General features: G+C 38.5%; 1 protein-coding gene across 3 annotated transcripts in view; it reads right to left on the bottom strand.

Annotated features, from left to right (window-relative positions):
* The window catches only part of BMPR2 (bone morphogenetic protein receptor type 2), a 165,788-nt gene extending 151,901 nt beyond the window's left edge, over positions 1 to 13,887 (bottom strand). For 2 of the 3 annotated variants that reach the window (XM_081261579.1, XM_081261581.1), the window contains exon 1: positions 12,461 to 13,887. In XM_081261579.1, the coding sequence (XP_081117705.1) occupies positions 12,461 to 12,536 (76 nt within the window). In that variant the 5' untranslated portion in view covers positions 12,537 to 13,887. The remainder of the gene's footprint in view (positions 1 to 12,460) is intronic. The other variant, XM_081261580.1, reaches the window with a different exon arrangement.
* Between the last annotated feature and the right edge of the window lie 200 nt (positions 13,888 to 14,087).

Here is a 14,087-nt window from a genome sequence, read left to right as displayed (position 1 = left end):
GGTTCAATCCCTAGTACTGCCAAAAAATAAATTTAAAAAAAAAGAAAAAAGAATGGAAGCTCTAAATTAATTGTATAAATCAGTGGTTCTCATGCTTTAGAGTTCATCAGAATCACCTAGAGAGCCAACTAAAATACACATTACTGGATCCGATCTTTTTTATTCAAAGGCCTCGGATTCAAAAAATTGTCATTTCTAAGAAGCACCTAGGTGATATTGATGCCACTAATCTAGGAACCAAACTTTGAGAATTATTAGCCTACACCAAATAAATCAGTACTTTAAAAAAATCTTCAGAAAAATCCTTATGGGAGAGGTTTCCAAGAACAGCATCCATAACCAGCATGTGTTGGCTCAACCTACATCATTCAACAGACATTTATTATGTGTAAATGTCAAAGTGTAGAACTCAAACTATCAAAACCAATCACTCCTGAGAACTTGTTAGAAATGCCAGCTTCCAAACTCCACCCAGAAATACAGAAATCAGAAACTCCAGGGTAGGGCCTTGAATTCTGTTTCAACAAATTCTCCAGGTAATTCTAATGCACACTACATCTTGGAGAACCATGGGATTAAGGCATACCACAATTATCTCTGTTAAAAACATACAAAAGGGCTGGGGATGTGGCTCAAGCGGTAGCGCGCTCGTCTGGCATGCGTGTGGCCCGGGTTCGATCCTCAGCACCACATACCAACAAAGATGCTGTGTCCACCGAGAACTAGAAAATAAATATTGAAAAAAAAAATTCTCTCTCTCTCTCTCTCTCTCTCTCTCTCTCTCTCTCTCTCTCTCTCCTCTCTCACTCTCAAAAAAAAATTCTTAAAAAAAAAAAACATACAAAAGCTAACTTCCTTCAAAAAGTTTATAAATATGGCACTTGCCTAGCCTAGCATGCATGAGATTTGGGTTGGATTCCGAGCACCAGGGGCAGGGGAATTTATAAATATGCCAAGGGAAATAAAATACCAAAACTAAAAACACTTATAGGATGCTATCAAGTATTAAATGAACAGTATAGTCTTAAATAGCTCCAAACTTCATTGGAAACATGAATATTAAAAACTAAAGGAAACTGCAATCAAAAATGTTAAAAAAAAAAAAACAACTTATAACCTGGTTAAAGATTCCTAAACTAAAAAATATTCTAAGATTTTAACATACATGAAAAAGTTAATTAGAAGATTTCACGTGAGAATGTAAGATTTCTATAATATTAATAAAAGACTTTTTGGTTATCATTTACTTCATTTTTAAATGCTGGCATAAGAGTTTTACTTGCTTGGTCAGTGATATAAGCATATAAAATTTACTATGTCTTTATTACATATTTCATTTGCTATATTTTCTATATCTTTACTATGTTTTCATTTTTATTTTATCTCATTCATTACTGTATTTTCACAAAAAGTCACAGGCTGACTGAACATCATATTTTCTATGGATATTTCTCTACTCCTCTGCCAAATATTCAACACCTCAAATGATTTACATAAAAATAAAATGCATGGGGCTAGGGTTGTGGCTTAGTGGTAGGGCACTCACCTCTCATGTGTGAGGCAATGGGTTCGATCCTCAGCACCACATAAAAATAAAATAAAGGTATTGTGATCACCTACAACCAAAAAATATTTTTTAAAAAATGCATAATGGTAAAAAATTAATGTGACAGATTATATTAAAGACAATGTTGGGCTGGGGATGTGGCCCAAGCGGTAGCGCGCTCGCCTGGCATGCGTGCGGCCCGGGTTCGATCCTCAGCACCACATACCAACAAAGATGTTGTGTCTGCCGATAACTAAAAACATAAATAAATATCAAAAAAAAAAAAAAAAGACAATGCTTACCCTTATCATTAGTACTTTCTTAAAAAAGGCTTACTGGGCTGGGGTTGTGGCTCAGCAGTAGAACACTTGCCTAGCATGTGCGAGGCCCTGAGTTCTATCCTCAGCACCACATATAAATAAATAAAATAAAAGTATTGTGTACAACTAAAAAAGTAAATATTAAAAAAAAGGCTTACTGATTCAGAAAAGTGCTGAATATGTACAATCAAAAAACAGAAAACCAACCAGTCACAGTGGCACATGCCTGTAATCTCAGCAGCTCAGCAGGCTGAAGCAGAAAGATCATGAGTTCAAAACCAACCTCAGCAAATTAGTAATGCCCTAAGTAACTTGGCGATACCCTGACTCTAAATGAAGCATAAAAGGGCTAGGGATGTGACTCAACAACACCCAAAACAAACTATCAGTAAACTAAAAATAATTTTACAAAAGTAAAAGCAGATATGAGAAATTAATTTTTTAATATCTTTTTTTAGTTGTTTATTTATATGTGGTGCTGAGAATCCAACCCAGGGCCTCACACATGCTAGGCAACCACTGAGCCACGCCCCCAGCCTGAGAAATTAATTTAATTATCAAAGTTTAAAGGACAGGGGCTGGGAATGTGGCTCAAGCGGTAGCGTGCTCGCCTGGCATGCGTGCGGCCCGGGTTCGATCCTCAGCACCACAAACAAAGATGTTGTGTCCGCCAAAAACCAAAATAAATAAATATTTAAAAAAAAAAAAAAAAGTTTAAAGGACAGAAAATTCTCTTCATTTTTAGCAACAGATCTTTATTCAAAATAGCTGTCCAAAGAGCATGTTATGACAAGGAGTAAATAACAGAAATATTTATTAGATGCTTCAAACCTTTTTTCAATTAAAGAAGAAACAAATCAAGATTGCCTAATCCCATTAACTAGTACAACTGTGAAACAGGAAATCAAAACACAGAAAACAAACTCATTATTTATTAAATAGAGATTACTACTTGCCAAATTCCATCTAAACCTTATCTATAAAAACAAAACAGAAATTCCAAGATATTCCTAATGGTTTATTTAAGAGCAGTACATTGATACAAATTATTTTTAATTCACATATGCCTAACAAAAGTTATTTCTGTTTACTTCAATGAAAAAGTAATAAAATACCTATCAGAAGATATAAAAAACTTTAAGCTCTTCTAGTAGGTCTAATTGTTAGACCTACTAGACCTATCTACTAGTAGGTCTAGTAGATATAACATCAAAATCCTCTTCAACAACATAAAGTAAAATTTAATTAGCTAATGTTATTCTCTCAGCTTTTCAGAATGAAAATAGTTAATCAACCAAAATCACTCTCATAAGTAACAAATTTAAGTGCCTTAATATATTTAAAAAATTAATTATTTTATCATTTACTTAAGAATAAAAACAAGAGCCAGACAGCTGTGCATGCCTGTAATCCCAGCTACTTGGGAGGCTGAGGCAGGACGATTCCAAGTTCAAGCTAGCCTCAGAACTTAGCAAGGCCCTGAGCAACTCAGTGAAATACTGTCTCTAAATAAAATACAAAAAAGGGCTGGGAATGTGACTCCCGTGGTTAAGTGCCCCTCAGTTCAATCCCCAGTACCAAAACACACACACACACACACACACACACACACACACACACACACACGAGAGTTCACCAAATTGAAAAAAAAAAAATACTCAAGGAACCAAAGAATAAAATACAAAGGAAATTAAACACTTGTACACTGAAGATTAGAAAACATTACTGACAAAAATTAAAGAGGACCTAAATAAATGGAAAGACATCCCTTATTTATGGATAGGAAGACTCAATAATATTAAGATGTCAATCCCAAAGTGGTCTACAGACCCAAAAACCCCTATCAAAATTCCAACAGCCTTTTATGCAGAAATAGAAAAGTTAACTCTCAAATTTATATAGAAATGCAAGAGGGGGCTGAGGTTGTGGTTCAGTGGTGGAGCACTTGCCTAGCATGTGCAAGGCCTGGGTTCGATCCTCAGCACCACATAAAAATAAATAAAATAAAGATGATATTGTGTACAACTAAAAAATAAATACTAAAAAAAAAAAAGAAATGCAAGAGGTTCTGATTTGCCACAACAATCTTGAAAAAAAAACAAAGAGGACTTACCTATCCCAATTTCAAAATTTACTACAAAGCAATAGTAATCAAAATACTAATAATACTGGCATAAGGACAGACCTATAGACAAGCTGAAATGAGAGTCCAGAAATAAATTCATACAACTTTAGTCATTTTTATTTTAGTTTTTGTTTGTGCAGTGCTGGGGATTGAGCCCAAGAATTCATGCATAGAAGGCAAATGCTATACCACTTAGTTAAATCAGCCTTGCCCTGTTGATTCTTGTCAAGACTACCAATTCAACCAATAGGGAAAGAATAGTTTCACAAACAAATGGAACTGGCACAACTGGATTTCCAAGTGAAAAAAGGGAAACCCTCTCTCAAAATAAAAAATAAGAAGGGGTGGGGATATGGCTCAGAGGTAAAGCACCCCTGGGTTCAATCCCTGGTACAAAAAAAAAAAATTATAATTTAAAAATATTTTTTAAAGTTTCTACTTGGAGTGATGAAAAGGTTTTAGTGATGTTGTAAATATAACTAATGACACTGAACTGTGAAAATGTTGCTGGGTGCGGTAGCACACGCCAGTAATCCCAGAGGCTCAGGAGACTGAGGCAGGAGGATCACACACACAAAAAAAGTTTAAAATGGCAAATATTGTGTGGGAGTGTGTGTGTGTGTGTGTGTATACATACACACACACACACACACACACACATATTTTAACCACAATTTTAAAACATACAAAAAAATCACTGAATTGCATACCTTAAATGGTTGAATTGTATGGTATGTAAATTATATCTCAATAAAGTTGCTTAAAAATAAAAAAACTGGGCTGGGGTTGTGGCTCAGTGGTAGAGCGTTGCCTTGTACACATGAGGCATTGGGTCCAATCCTCAGCACCACATAAAAAAAAAATGAATAAAATAAAGATATTGTGTTCATCTACAACTAAAAAAATTTTTTAAATGAAAAAACATTAAACTAAAGTCTAAATGGCATTAATTAGATATCACTGATGTAGAAGGTATGACAATTGGGTTAAAGACTGAGCTGAAGCTTTTTATTTTAAAATTAAAATGAGACAAGATTGTAGAGAAGTCTAATCCTCTTAAGTGAACTTCTAATTATTTAAAGTCCACTAAAAGGTCCTTTCCTAACCCTAAAATTATAGGAATCCTTTTTTTTTTTTTTTTTTTTTTTTTTTTGTACCAGGGATTAAACTCAGGGGAACTTAACCACTGATCCACATCCCCAGCCCATTTTTATATTTTATTTGGATACAGGGTCTCACTGAATTGCTTAGAGCCTCACTAAATTGCTGAGACTGGCTTTGAATTCATGATCCTCCTGCCTCAGCATCCCTATCCTGGGATTACAGGTAAGAGCCACCATGCCTGGCTATTCTTATATTTTCATTAAAGCATATTTCTAAAGAGCCTTTCTTTACACTTTTGTTGTGCTAATTCAACATATATAATCAAGATATAAAATATCTTTGCAAAAGATTTTTTTTTTCTTGAAATAGTCTTTTACAAATTTAGAATGCGGCACAGTTTCCCCCAACCTAAGCTAAACTTGAAATACTAAGTCTGGGAGCATAGCTTAATGGCCCTGGGTTCAACCCCCAGGATTTGGAAAAAAACAAAACAAACAAACCATATACTTAAGAAGATCAAACTGCTTACTTACTTGTAAACATTTAGGAGAAAGGAGGGGAGAAGATACAGAACTAGGGAAATGTAAAGTCATCAAGAAAGGGATAACCAAAATTGTCAAGTTCAGTAAAGAGAAAAATATCTGGATTTGGCAATTAGGAAGTCACTACTGACCTAATACACATTGTAGGGAGAGGGGAGCAAAGGAGTTCAAAATATAAAAGTGGGAAATTTTCAGTGCTCTTTCAAAAAGGCTAGCTGAGAAGAAACATTGTAAAAGAGGATGGAGCGCTGGGGCTGGGGCTTAGTGGCGGAGCACTTGTGTGGCATGTGTGAGGTACTAAGTTTGATCCTCAGCACTACATAAAAGGAAACAAATAGGATAAAGGCATGCTGTCCATCTAAAAGAGGGTGGAGATGATCAAGAAGACACAGGGATATCCTGAAAGATAGACGAAAGAAAGAAAATAATGCTAAAGGTCTGCAAAGTGTTCACCCTTGCTCCAAATAGTATATCTAACTTCTGTATCATCCTTATGAAGCATGAGATGGTAGGGAGGAAGGCAGACATTTTTTCTTTTTTTAATTTTTTGTTTTTTTAGTTGTTGATAGACTTTTATTTTATTTATTTATATGCAGTGCTGAGAATCAAACTCAGTGTCTCACACATGCCAGGCATGTGCAGTACTGCTGAGCCACAGCCCCAGCCTCCTCTGTTTTTATTTTTAATTTATTTTTCTTTTTTTTTTTCTTATTTTCTTTTTTTTTTTTTTAAATAGAAGTTATTGCTTTATTTTTTTTTTTTTAAGAGAGAGTGAGAGGGGAGAGAGAGAGAGAGAGAGAGAGAGAGAGAATTTTTTTAATATTTATTATTTTTTAGTTCTCGGCGGACACAACATCTTTGTTGGTATGTGGTGCTGAGGATCGAACCCGGGCCGCACACATGCCAGGCGAGCGCGCTACCGCTTGAGCCACATCCCCAGCCCCCTTATTTTCTTTATATTAGCATTTAGAAAAGAATCTTGCACACAGGAAACATAATAAATGTTGGTTATGCAAATATTTCAGTGCTCCCTCCATGTTATCTATTTATTCTTAGTGCTCCCCTGCCCTTCTGGCTACTCCTTTGGGTACATATTTAAATAGAAACAGTCTAGAATATAAAACACTTCCCACCAGACAATGAATTAATGTAATTAAGAATAGTACATGTTATATACTAATAGTTTTGGTAAAGCAATACATTCCAAAATGTTCCTGTCATTTATTACTTTCTTCTTTTTTGAGGGGATCGAACCCAGGGACACTTTACCACTGAGCTATATCCCAGCTTTTTTTTTTTTTAAGATGTTGATAGTCCCTTATTTTATTCATTTATTTATATGCAGTGTTGAGAATCAAACCCAGTGCTTCACACATACTAGGCAAGCGCTCTATCACTAAGCCACAACTCCAGCCCCATATCCCAGCTCTTTTTATTTTTTTGAGACCTATCTAACTAAATTGCTTATGGCCTCAGTAAGTTACTGAGACTAGCTTCAACTTCTAATCCTCCTGCCTTAGCCTCCTAAACCTCTGGGATTACAGGTATATACTACTGCATTAGGTTTACTTGCTTATTTCTAACTCCACACAGATTATACATAAATTATGTGTTTTCTTATCATATCCATCTCACAAACAAAAAAGAAAAAGAATTTAAACAAAACTAGTGTACTTAAATTCCAACAAGGTATCCTTTGCTCTTCTGAAAAAGACTCAAGACTAGACCATTTAACTAGAAAGGGAAAAGAGTTTGGTAATATGAGAGTCTCTTTATGCATAAGTGCTATTAGAGAAGTTCAAAATTCATGAATTCCTAACTTGGGCAGGTGGCGCACTCCTGTAATACCCAGTGTCTTGGGAGGCTGAGGCAGGAGGATTGCGAGTTCAAAGTAAGCCTCAGCAATTTAGCAAGGTGCTAAGCAACTCAGTGAGACCCTGTCTTTATTAAAATACAAAAAGGGCTAGGGATGTGGCTCAGTGATTGAGTGCCCCAGAGTTCAATCCCTGGTACCAAAAAAAAAAAAAAAAAAAAAAAAAAAATCATGAATCCCTAGATATCACAGCACCCACATTTATTTTTTTCTAGTACACATTGATCAAATACTATATGCAGTTTATCCACCTGGAAAAGGCTCAACTGAATATTAATTTGTAACTAAAATCAAAACAAAATTGTCTAGTCTAATTAAGTTTAACACTAATCCCTTTATACCTCATCAATAATTCTCATCCAAATTTACTAAAACTCTTCTTTCTACTAATAAGTATTATTTCTCCTTTTGACAGAAGTATAAGGAAAATAAAATGACCAACATAAAAATATGAGCTAAATTAGCATACATAAATACTGGGTCAATAAAGCCTTTTTCATTAAGTAATATATCACCCTAAGACGACAAAAAAAAAAAAAAAAAGGCAAGAGAAACACTGCAAATGGTAAAAAGAAAAAGGAAGTTGCTTAAAATACAAATAAGAAATATTTGGTATTGATGGTGACTAAAAGCTCCAGAATAAGGTATAATTAGCGCAAAAAGTAAAAATAAAAATAGCTGGGCACAGTGGCACAGGCCCATAATCCCAACAACTCATGAGACTCAGACAAGAGGATCTCAAGTTCAAGGCCAGCCTCAGCAACTTAGTGAGGATCTAAGCAACATAGTGAGTCCCTGTCTTAAAATAAAAAACAAAAAAGGCTGGGGATGTAGCTCAGTGGTAAAGTATCCCTGGGTTAAATTCCCAGTACCAAAAAATAATTAATTAAGTTGTAGAAGCTGAGAATTAGAAATAAAATTAGATCCAGTTCTCAAGAGTACATATATATGGATTCTTAGGTTTTAATGTCCAGGTACTTGGATTCACTAAGACTTAAAGTGGTATCCAGGAATTTGCATTTTGAAACATGATGTGGTCCAAACCCATAAAATTAGAACTAAATTAACTATGTTAGGTGTGTCAGAATCCAGGCCTTAAGTCAGGACAGTGGTCTTCCCACTATGCTTCTTAAATTGCTCTACAGTTGAAGAAACTAGGTCAAAGAAAGAATAAGTTACTAATATTTTGAGTCGATAAGCTCCAATTGCTTTTTATAACTCATTCACCAAGTATTTCTTAAGCATCTCTTATGTGTACAGTCATATGGAACAATACAAAACAATTTAAGATATGAGCACTAGGGGGTGGCTCAGTGATAGAGTGCCAGAGGCCCTGGGTTGGATTCCGAGCACTCCTTCGCCAAAATGACATGAAACCTATCCTCTAGAAACAATTACTAATTGGGAGGACAAGATAAATACATAAAAACAATAACATGAAGGCTCTTCTCCTTTACTATTAAAAAGTTGGCCTTTGGCTGAGGATGTAGCTCAGTAGTAAAGTAATTGCATGCTAGGGCAAAGCCCTGAGTTGTCTCTCACACACACACACACACACACACACACACACACACACATTTTAATGAAAAAAAAAAACAATGTCTTTCTTTGTCACAGACATCTCTTTCCACACATTTCATAGACACACCAACATCAATACTGCATACCACATTCCAAGACAGCTTTTGTAGAGACCAAGCCTGGTGTCATTTTAATGCAAAAGCCTATTTAAGAGCTTAGCTCCATTCAAATGTTAAGGAAAGCCTCCTCCCTTCAATCTACCACTTCCTCATCTCAAATGGTAGATTGAAAGTTTTAATCTTCATTCCTGTGCAATGGAACTAGAGGCAGAAATGTACTTCTACACCCCCCAACTCCTCCCTCGTCTCCAGCTTGGCAGTAAGACTTAGTTAGCCAATGAGATGTTAGAGAACCAGAGTCTGGAAAAGTGCTGGTGGGTTGGGCTTGCTCTCTAGAACTTCTGCCACAGCACTGATAACAAGCTTTTTCCAGGTAGATGTTACCCTGCCTCCAGCATGGGCTCCATAATGAGAGAAGTGGAGCAGAAGAAATGCTTACTGTTGCACACCACTAAGATTTTGTGATTGCAAATTATTATGCAGCAAGAGGTGACTGAATCACCATATTTAAAAAAATCTAATCAGAACTGATGATATAAAGCACTCATTCTCAAATTTACCTGATACTCTCTGGAGATTAAATTTTAAATAAATAAATAAATGTCCCAGAGAGATTCATTCAGAACAACTAGACTACAGGACTAAAAAGATCACTTTTTCAATCATGCCTGATTCTGTTGCAGTGTCCACATTTCTAGAAACATTGAAATTAAGATTACTAAACTTCCAGTTACTCAACAATATTCAATAACTGCTCAACAATACTAAGTAAATAGATGACTCACTTGAAACAATGTGTGCTCCCAAAGGAGATGTATGTAATTGAAATCTAGTCAAGAGAATTATTTCAAATGCATTACAGAAGCTGACACTTAAACACTTGTATTTTGTTACAATTAAGTCATTTATAAACAAAGTACATCTTATTTTTTCATAAATCCTAATTTTTTGCATACCAACTATTTTAAGAATTAAGGAGTCCAAGAAGATAGAGTAAGTAGGAAAGAGGAATTCAAAAATAATTTATCCATGTTCCCAAAGAAGGATGTGCTCTGTATTCCAGTACATTTTTTTTTTTCCTATTCAGGTGAATTATGTGCATCTGTCCAATTACATCATGACATCCATATATCCCAAACCCATTCTGGTCACCTTGAACTTAATAAAACTGCACTAGCCACCCCAATATCAGGCAAAGTTTTATACATTTAGAACCATGACATCTGTGTAACCAGTGCCTACACTATTATTCTCTGTAATGTCCCCACTACTTTTCAAAGGTGAAAAAGGTGAAACATTACTCTATCTTCATGTTCCAATTAGACTGAGAAGTTGTTGTTGCCTCTGTTGCTGTTGTTAGACTTAATGTGGTGGGTAAGAGTACAGGCTATAATCCTGTCTCCATAATTTCCTGACTGTGTAATTAGTTATTTAAATTATCTGTACTTTTCTCTCCCTCTCTAAAAAGGAAATAACAACCTGCAGTACAGAATTGTCAAGAGGATATTAAAAAAAAAAAAAAAGTAAAGCTATTTGAAAATGTGCTGGTGCACAGAAAGCACTCAATAAATACTAGCTATTATTATTGTTACAGCTCTGAAACCCAGTTTCCTAGCACTGTCATCAGGTGCTAGGTAATACTAAAGAAAAAAGATTAACACCATTTTTATTAATTTATCCCCTTTAAAGGGACACTATTCTAAGAATATTCATTTTGCCAAATACAAATGGTTTATTTTAAAAACAATGTTTTCTTCTCTTGTTTTTGTCAGTTCTGATCATAAAATGATAAGCATGTCACTATAAAAGAGAATCTACATTTCAAAAGGGTAAAGAATAAAAAAGAACAAAAATATTCTGAAATTTCTGCTCAAAGAATGACTGGTTAGCTTAAGGCCTTTTTTATTCTTCTTATTTTACAAGAACCACATGGCTTGTGGCTAGAGAATTTAAAGAGCTAAATAACAAATTTAGAGAAAAAAGTGTTCATTTTTACTTGAAAAATAATTGCAATGACTAAAAATATTAAAATCAGTGTCAAAACATTCGATTCAGAAGCTCATGATTTTAATATAAAATACAGACCCTAATTAACTTACCATAATTAACAATGGACATGAATCAGTAATACCAAAAGCACAGTAGAAAACTGTAAATTTTCTTTCAGTATTTTCCCAAAACAGATTTTTATAACCTCTCTAACAAAGCAATGAGAAATTTATTCAATGTGAAAACTACACATTTGTAAAAAAAAAAAAAAAAAAAAAAAAAAGTAATTGGAAAGCCAACACTCTTATCCCTCATTTGTTTTTAAATGCATAATCCATGTGGCTATTCTTTGTCAAATTTAAGAATTATATGTACAATTCACTCCTGAAAATGTCTAAAAGCAAATCACCAAAAGACTGCTTGAAAAATGCAGTTGCATTGTGAACATGGGCTTTTTTCTTAAGGTGGCTGGGAATTTAAAAAGAAATAGCCAAAGAAAAGGATGACTGTTTCCTTTTACATTTCAGTAAAATGTCAAAGTCCTTTCAGGAGTCAAATCTCCTAGAAGTGTGACATGAAGTTAAAGTTGTCTCAATGACAGGGAAGTCAATAGATGACAGGTGACCAATAAAAGTGATCAAAATACTTAATGCTCAACAGTAATTCCAGAAGCACATTAAATGAGTGTGTCCAAGTTAAAAAGATGGAGATATAATTGCTAGAACAATTATTTGGTAGCAAATTAATACGAATGGTAACAGTAATAAATAGTATTATAGAGTGTATCGAGAATCCCAGTCTGGCTTCCTCAACATTAATTCTATTCATTCAGTAACATTTTTCAATAATGAAAAGTAACATGCATTCCCAAAGAGTGGTGGAAATCTAAAAATAAATGCAAGTATGTGTTTAGTTGATGTTCTTTTTACTATAAGCCAAATCCGCTTCTTTTTGTTGTGGGGGGAGGGGACCTACAGCTCTGTTTCCAAAGATCTCCTAATAGACACTGTTCACTGGTGATTAAAATATTATTTTTATTCCTTGCATTACCTCACAGCTAAAAATGTCAAGATACCACACCCAACATGTCTTTTTTCCCCCCCAATGGAGGGGGATGGGGTTGGGTATATGGGAGTGAGGATATGAAACTACACTAAAACACTAAAGGCGATTTCGCTGGCAGGTACCCGGCAGCAGATCCCCTCCACAGTGACCCAAGGGGACGTGTCGCGAAGGGCGAGCGCAGGCCTGGGCCTCCGAGGGCTCCCTCCCTCGCCACCGCTGGGCAAGTGGCCGGGACGCGCTACCCGGGGCTACTCACCGGCCGCAGTGCTGACCAGCAGGATGGCCCACGGTAGCCAGGGCACCCGCCAGGGCCGCTGCAGCGAGGAAGTCATCCCTGGACCAGTCAAGAAGCAGGAGGGGGAAATATATATATATGGAAAGTAAATACGGGCAGACAAATCCGGCAGGGAGGCTGGTCTTCTCCCGTCTGACTTATCCTGCCCGTATTACAATGCAGTTTGAAAGGACAAATGGCAGATGAGAGGACCTGGCTGCAGAGCTTTCATTCCGCTGCAGAAATTCCCTTCATTTCGCTCCCTCGCGACTGGGGGGCTTCATTCGCCTAGGAGGGGGTGCCTCGGCCCCCCCAAACTGAAGGCATGTCCGTGGGGAGGGAGAATCAGGGGGAGCAGAAGGAATCCCGGCAGTTATTTTCCTCGTAGTTTCACGATATGAAAAAAATATCCAGGTTTGCGAGAAAACATATCCAAGGAGCAGAGGAGTGTCGGGCGGGGATTCGACGGGGGGCCGAGGATCAGAACAAGTTCTGGACTGCCGCGAAGGGCGAAGCCCGGCGGGCGGCAGCGGCGCCCGGCGGCCCGAGTCGCATCGCCCGCAGCTCGGGGAAAGCAGGATTCCTTTTAAAGTTTCGCTTCGGTGCTTCCTTCACTCCGATTTCGAGAACAACAAATCCTCTTCTTCGACGAGATCGAAAACGGTGGTTGCCTCCATGGGCAAGCCCAAGCCTACACACCCCGCGGAACAATCGCGCGAGGGTCGTGCAGGCCCGGCCGCGGGCTGCCGGGCGGCGCAAGGCGGGGGAGGGGGGGCGGCAGGCAGGGCCCAAGCTCCGAGGCGGCGCGTCGCGGTGAGGTACGGAAAGCTGCCCCTTCTCTCCCTGCCGAACGCGCGCCTTCTCTCTCGCTCGAGGCTATTCCTGACCCTCGATCTTGCCTGACGTGAATTCCACCATGAAAGCTTCGTCTTCGCCCATCAATGGCTCCTGTGAACGAATCACAAACCCCCGAGAAAGAAGCTGCTGTTGCTGCTGTCGCCGCCGCCGCCGCCGCCGCCGCCTCGTTCTCCCGCAGCTCTGGGCTCCGGGCGGAGCTCGGGCGTCGCGGGCCGAGGGCGGGGGGCGGCGGGAGGGCGGATGTAGGTTGCTGGGAAAAAGGGTGGGCAGCAAGCCGGCGAGACACCCCGTGCCCCTCCGGGAAGCACTTCCAGTGGCTTGGAGCTGACCAGACACAAAGGGGGGAGTCGCCGCAGCTGCCAGTCTGCGGCGCTCCCGGTCACCGGAGTCGCCCCGCCTCCGCCACCGCCTCCTTCTCAGTCTCCAGCTCTTCCCGGCCCAGTCTGTCTCGGGCCTGTGGTGCAACGCGGGCGGCGGCGGTGGCGGCGCGATGAAGCCGCACTGCGCCTGCGCGCTCGCGGCCCCGCCCGGCCCCGCCCCTGGCTCCCGGGCTGGCCGGAGATCCGAAGCCTCGCGCAGAGTCTCTCGCCCGAGCCGCCGAGGGCAGGGTGGGGCTGGCAACCCGCGCGGGCAGCAGTGGCCCTTCTGCCTCACACACACATGCCTTCCATACGCGGATGGTTAGACAGTTGTGTGTGTACGTAAACTACATCTTTTGTCCAGCATTCGGCTAACTCTTCCTACATTTAGC

This window comes from Spermophilus citellus, assembly GCF_964194105.1.
Source record: "Spermophilus citellus genome assembly, chromosome: 11".
Taxonomy (NCBI): Eukaryota; Metazoa; Chordata; class Mammalia; order Rodentia; family Sciuridae; genus Spermophilus; species Spermophilus citellus.
This window is presented reverse-complemented; position numbering and strand designations above follow the sequence as displayed.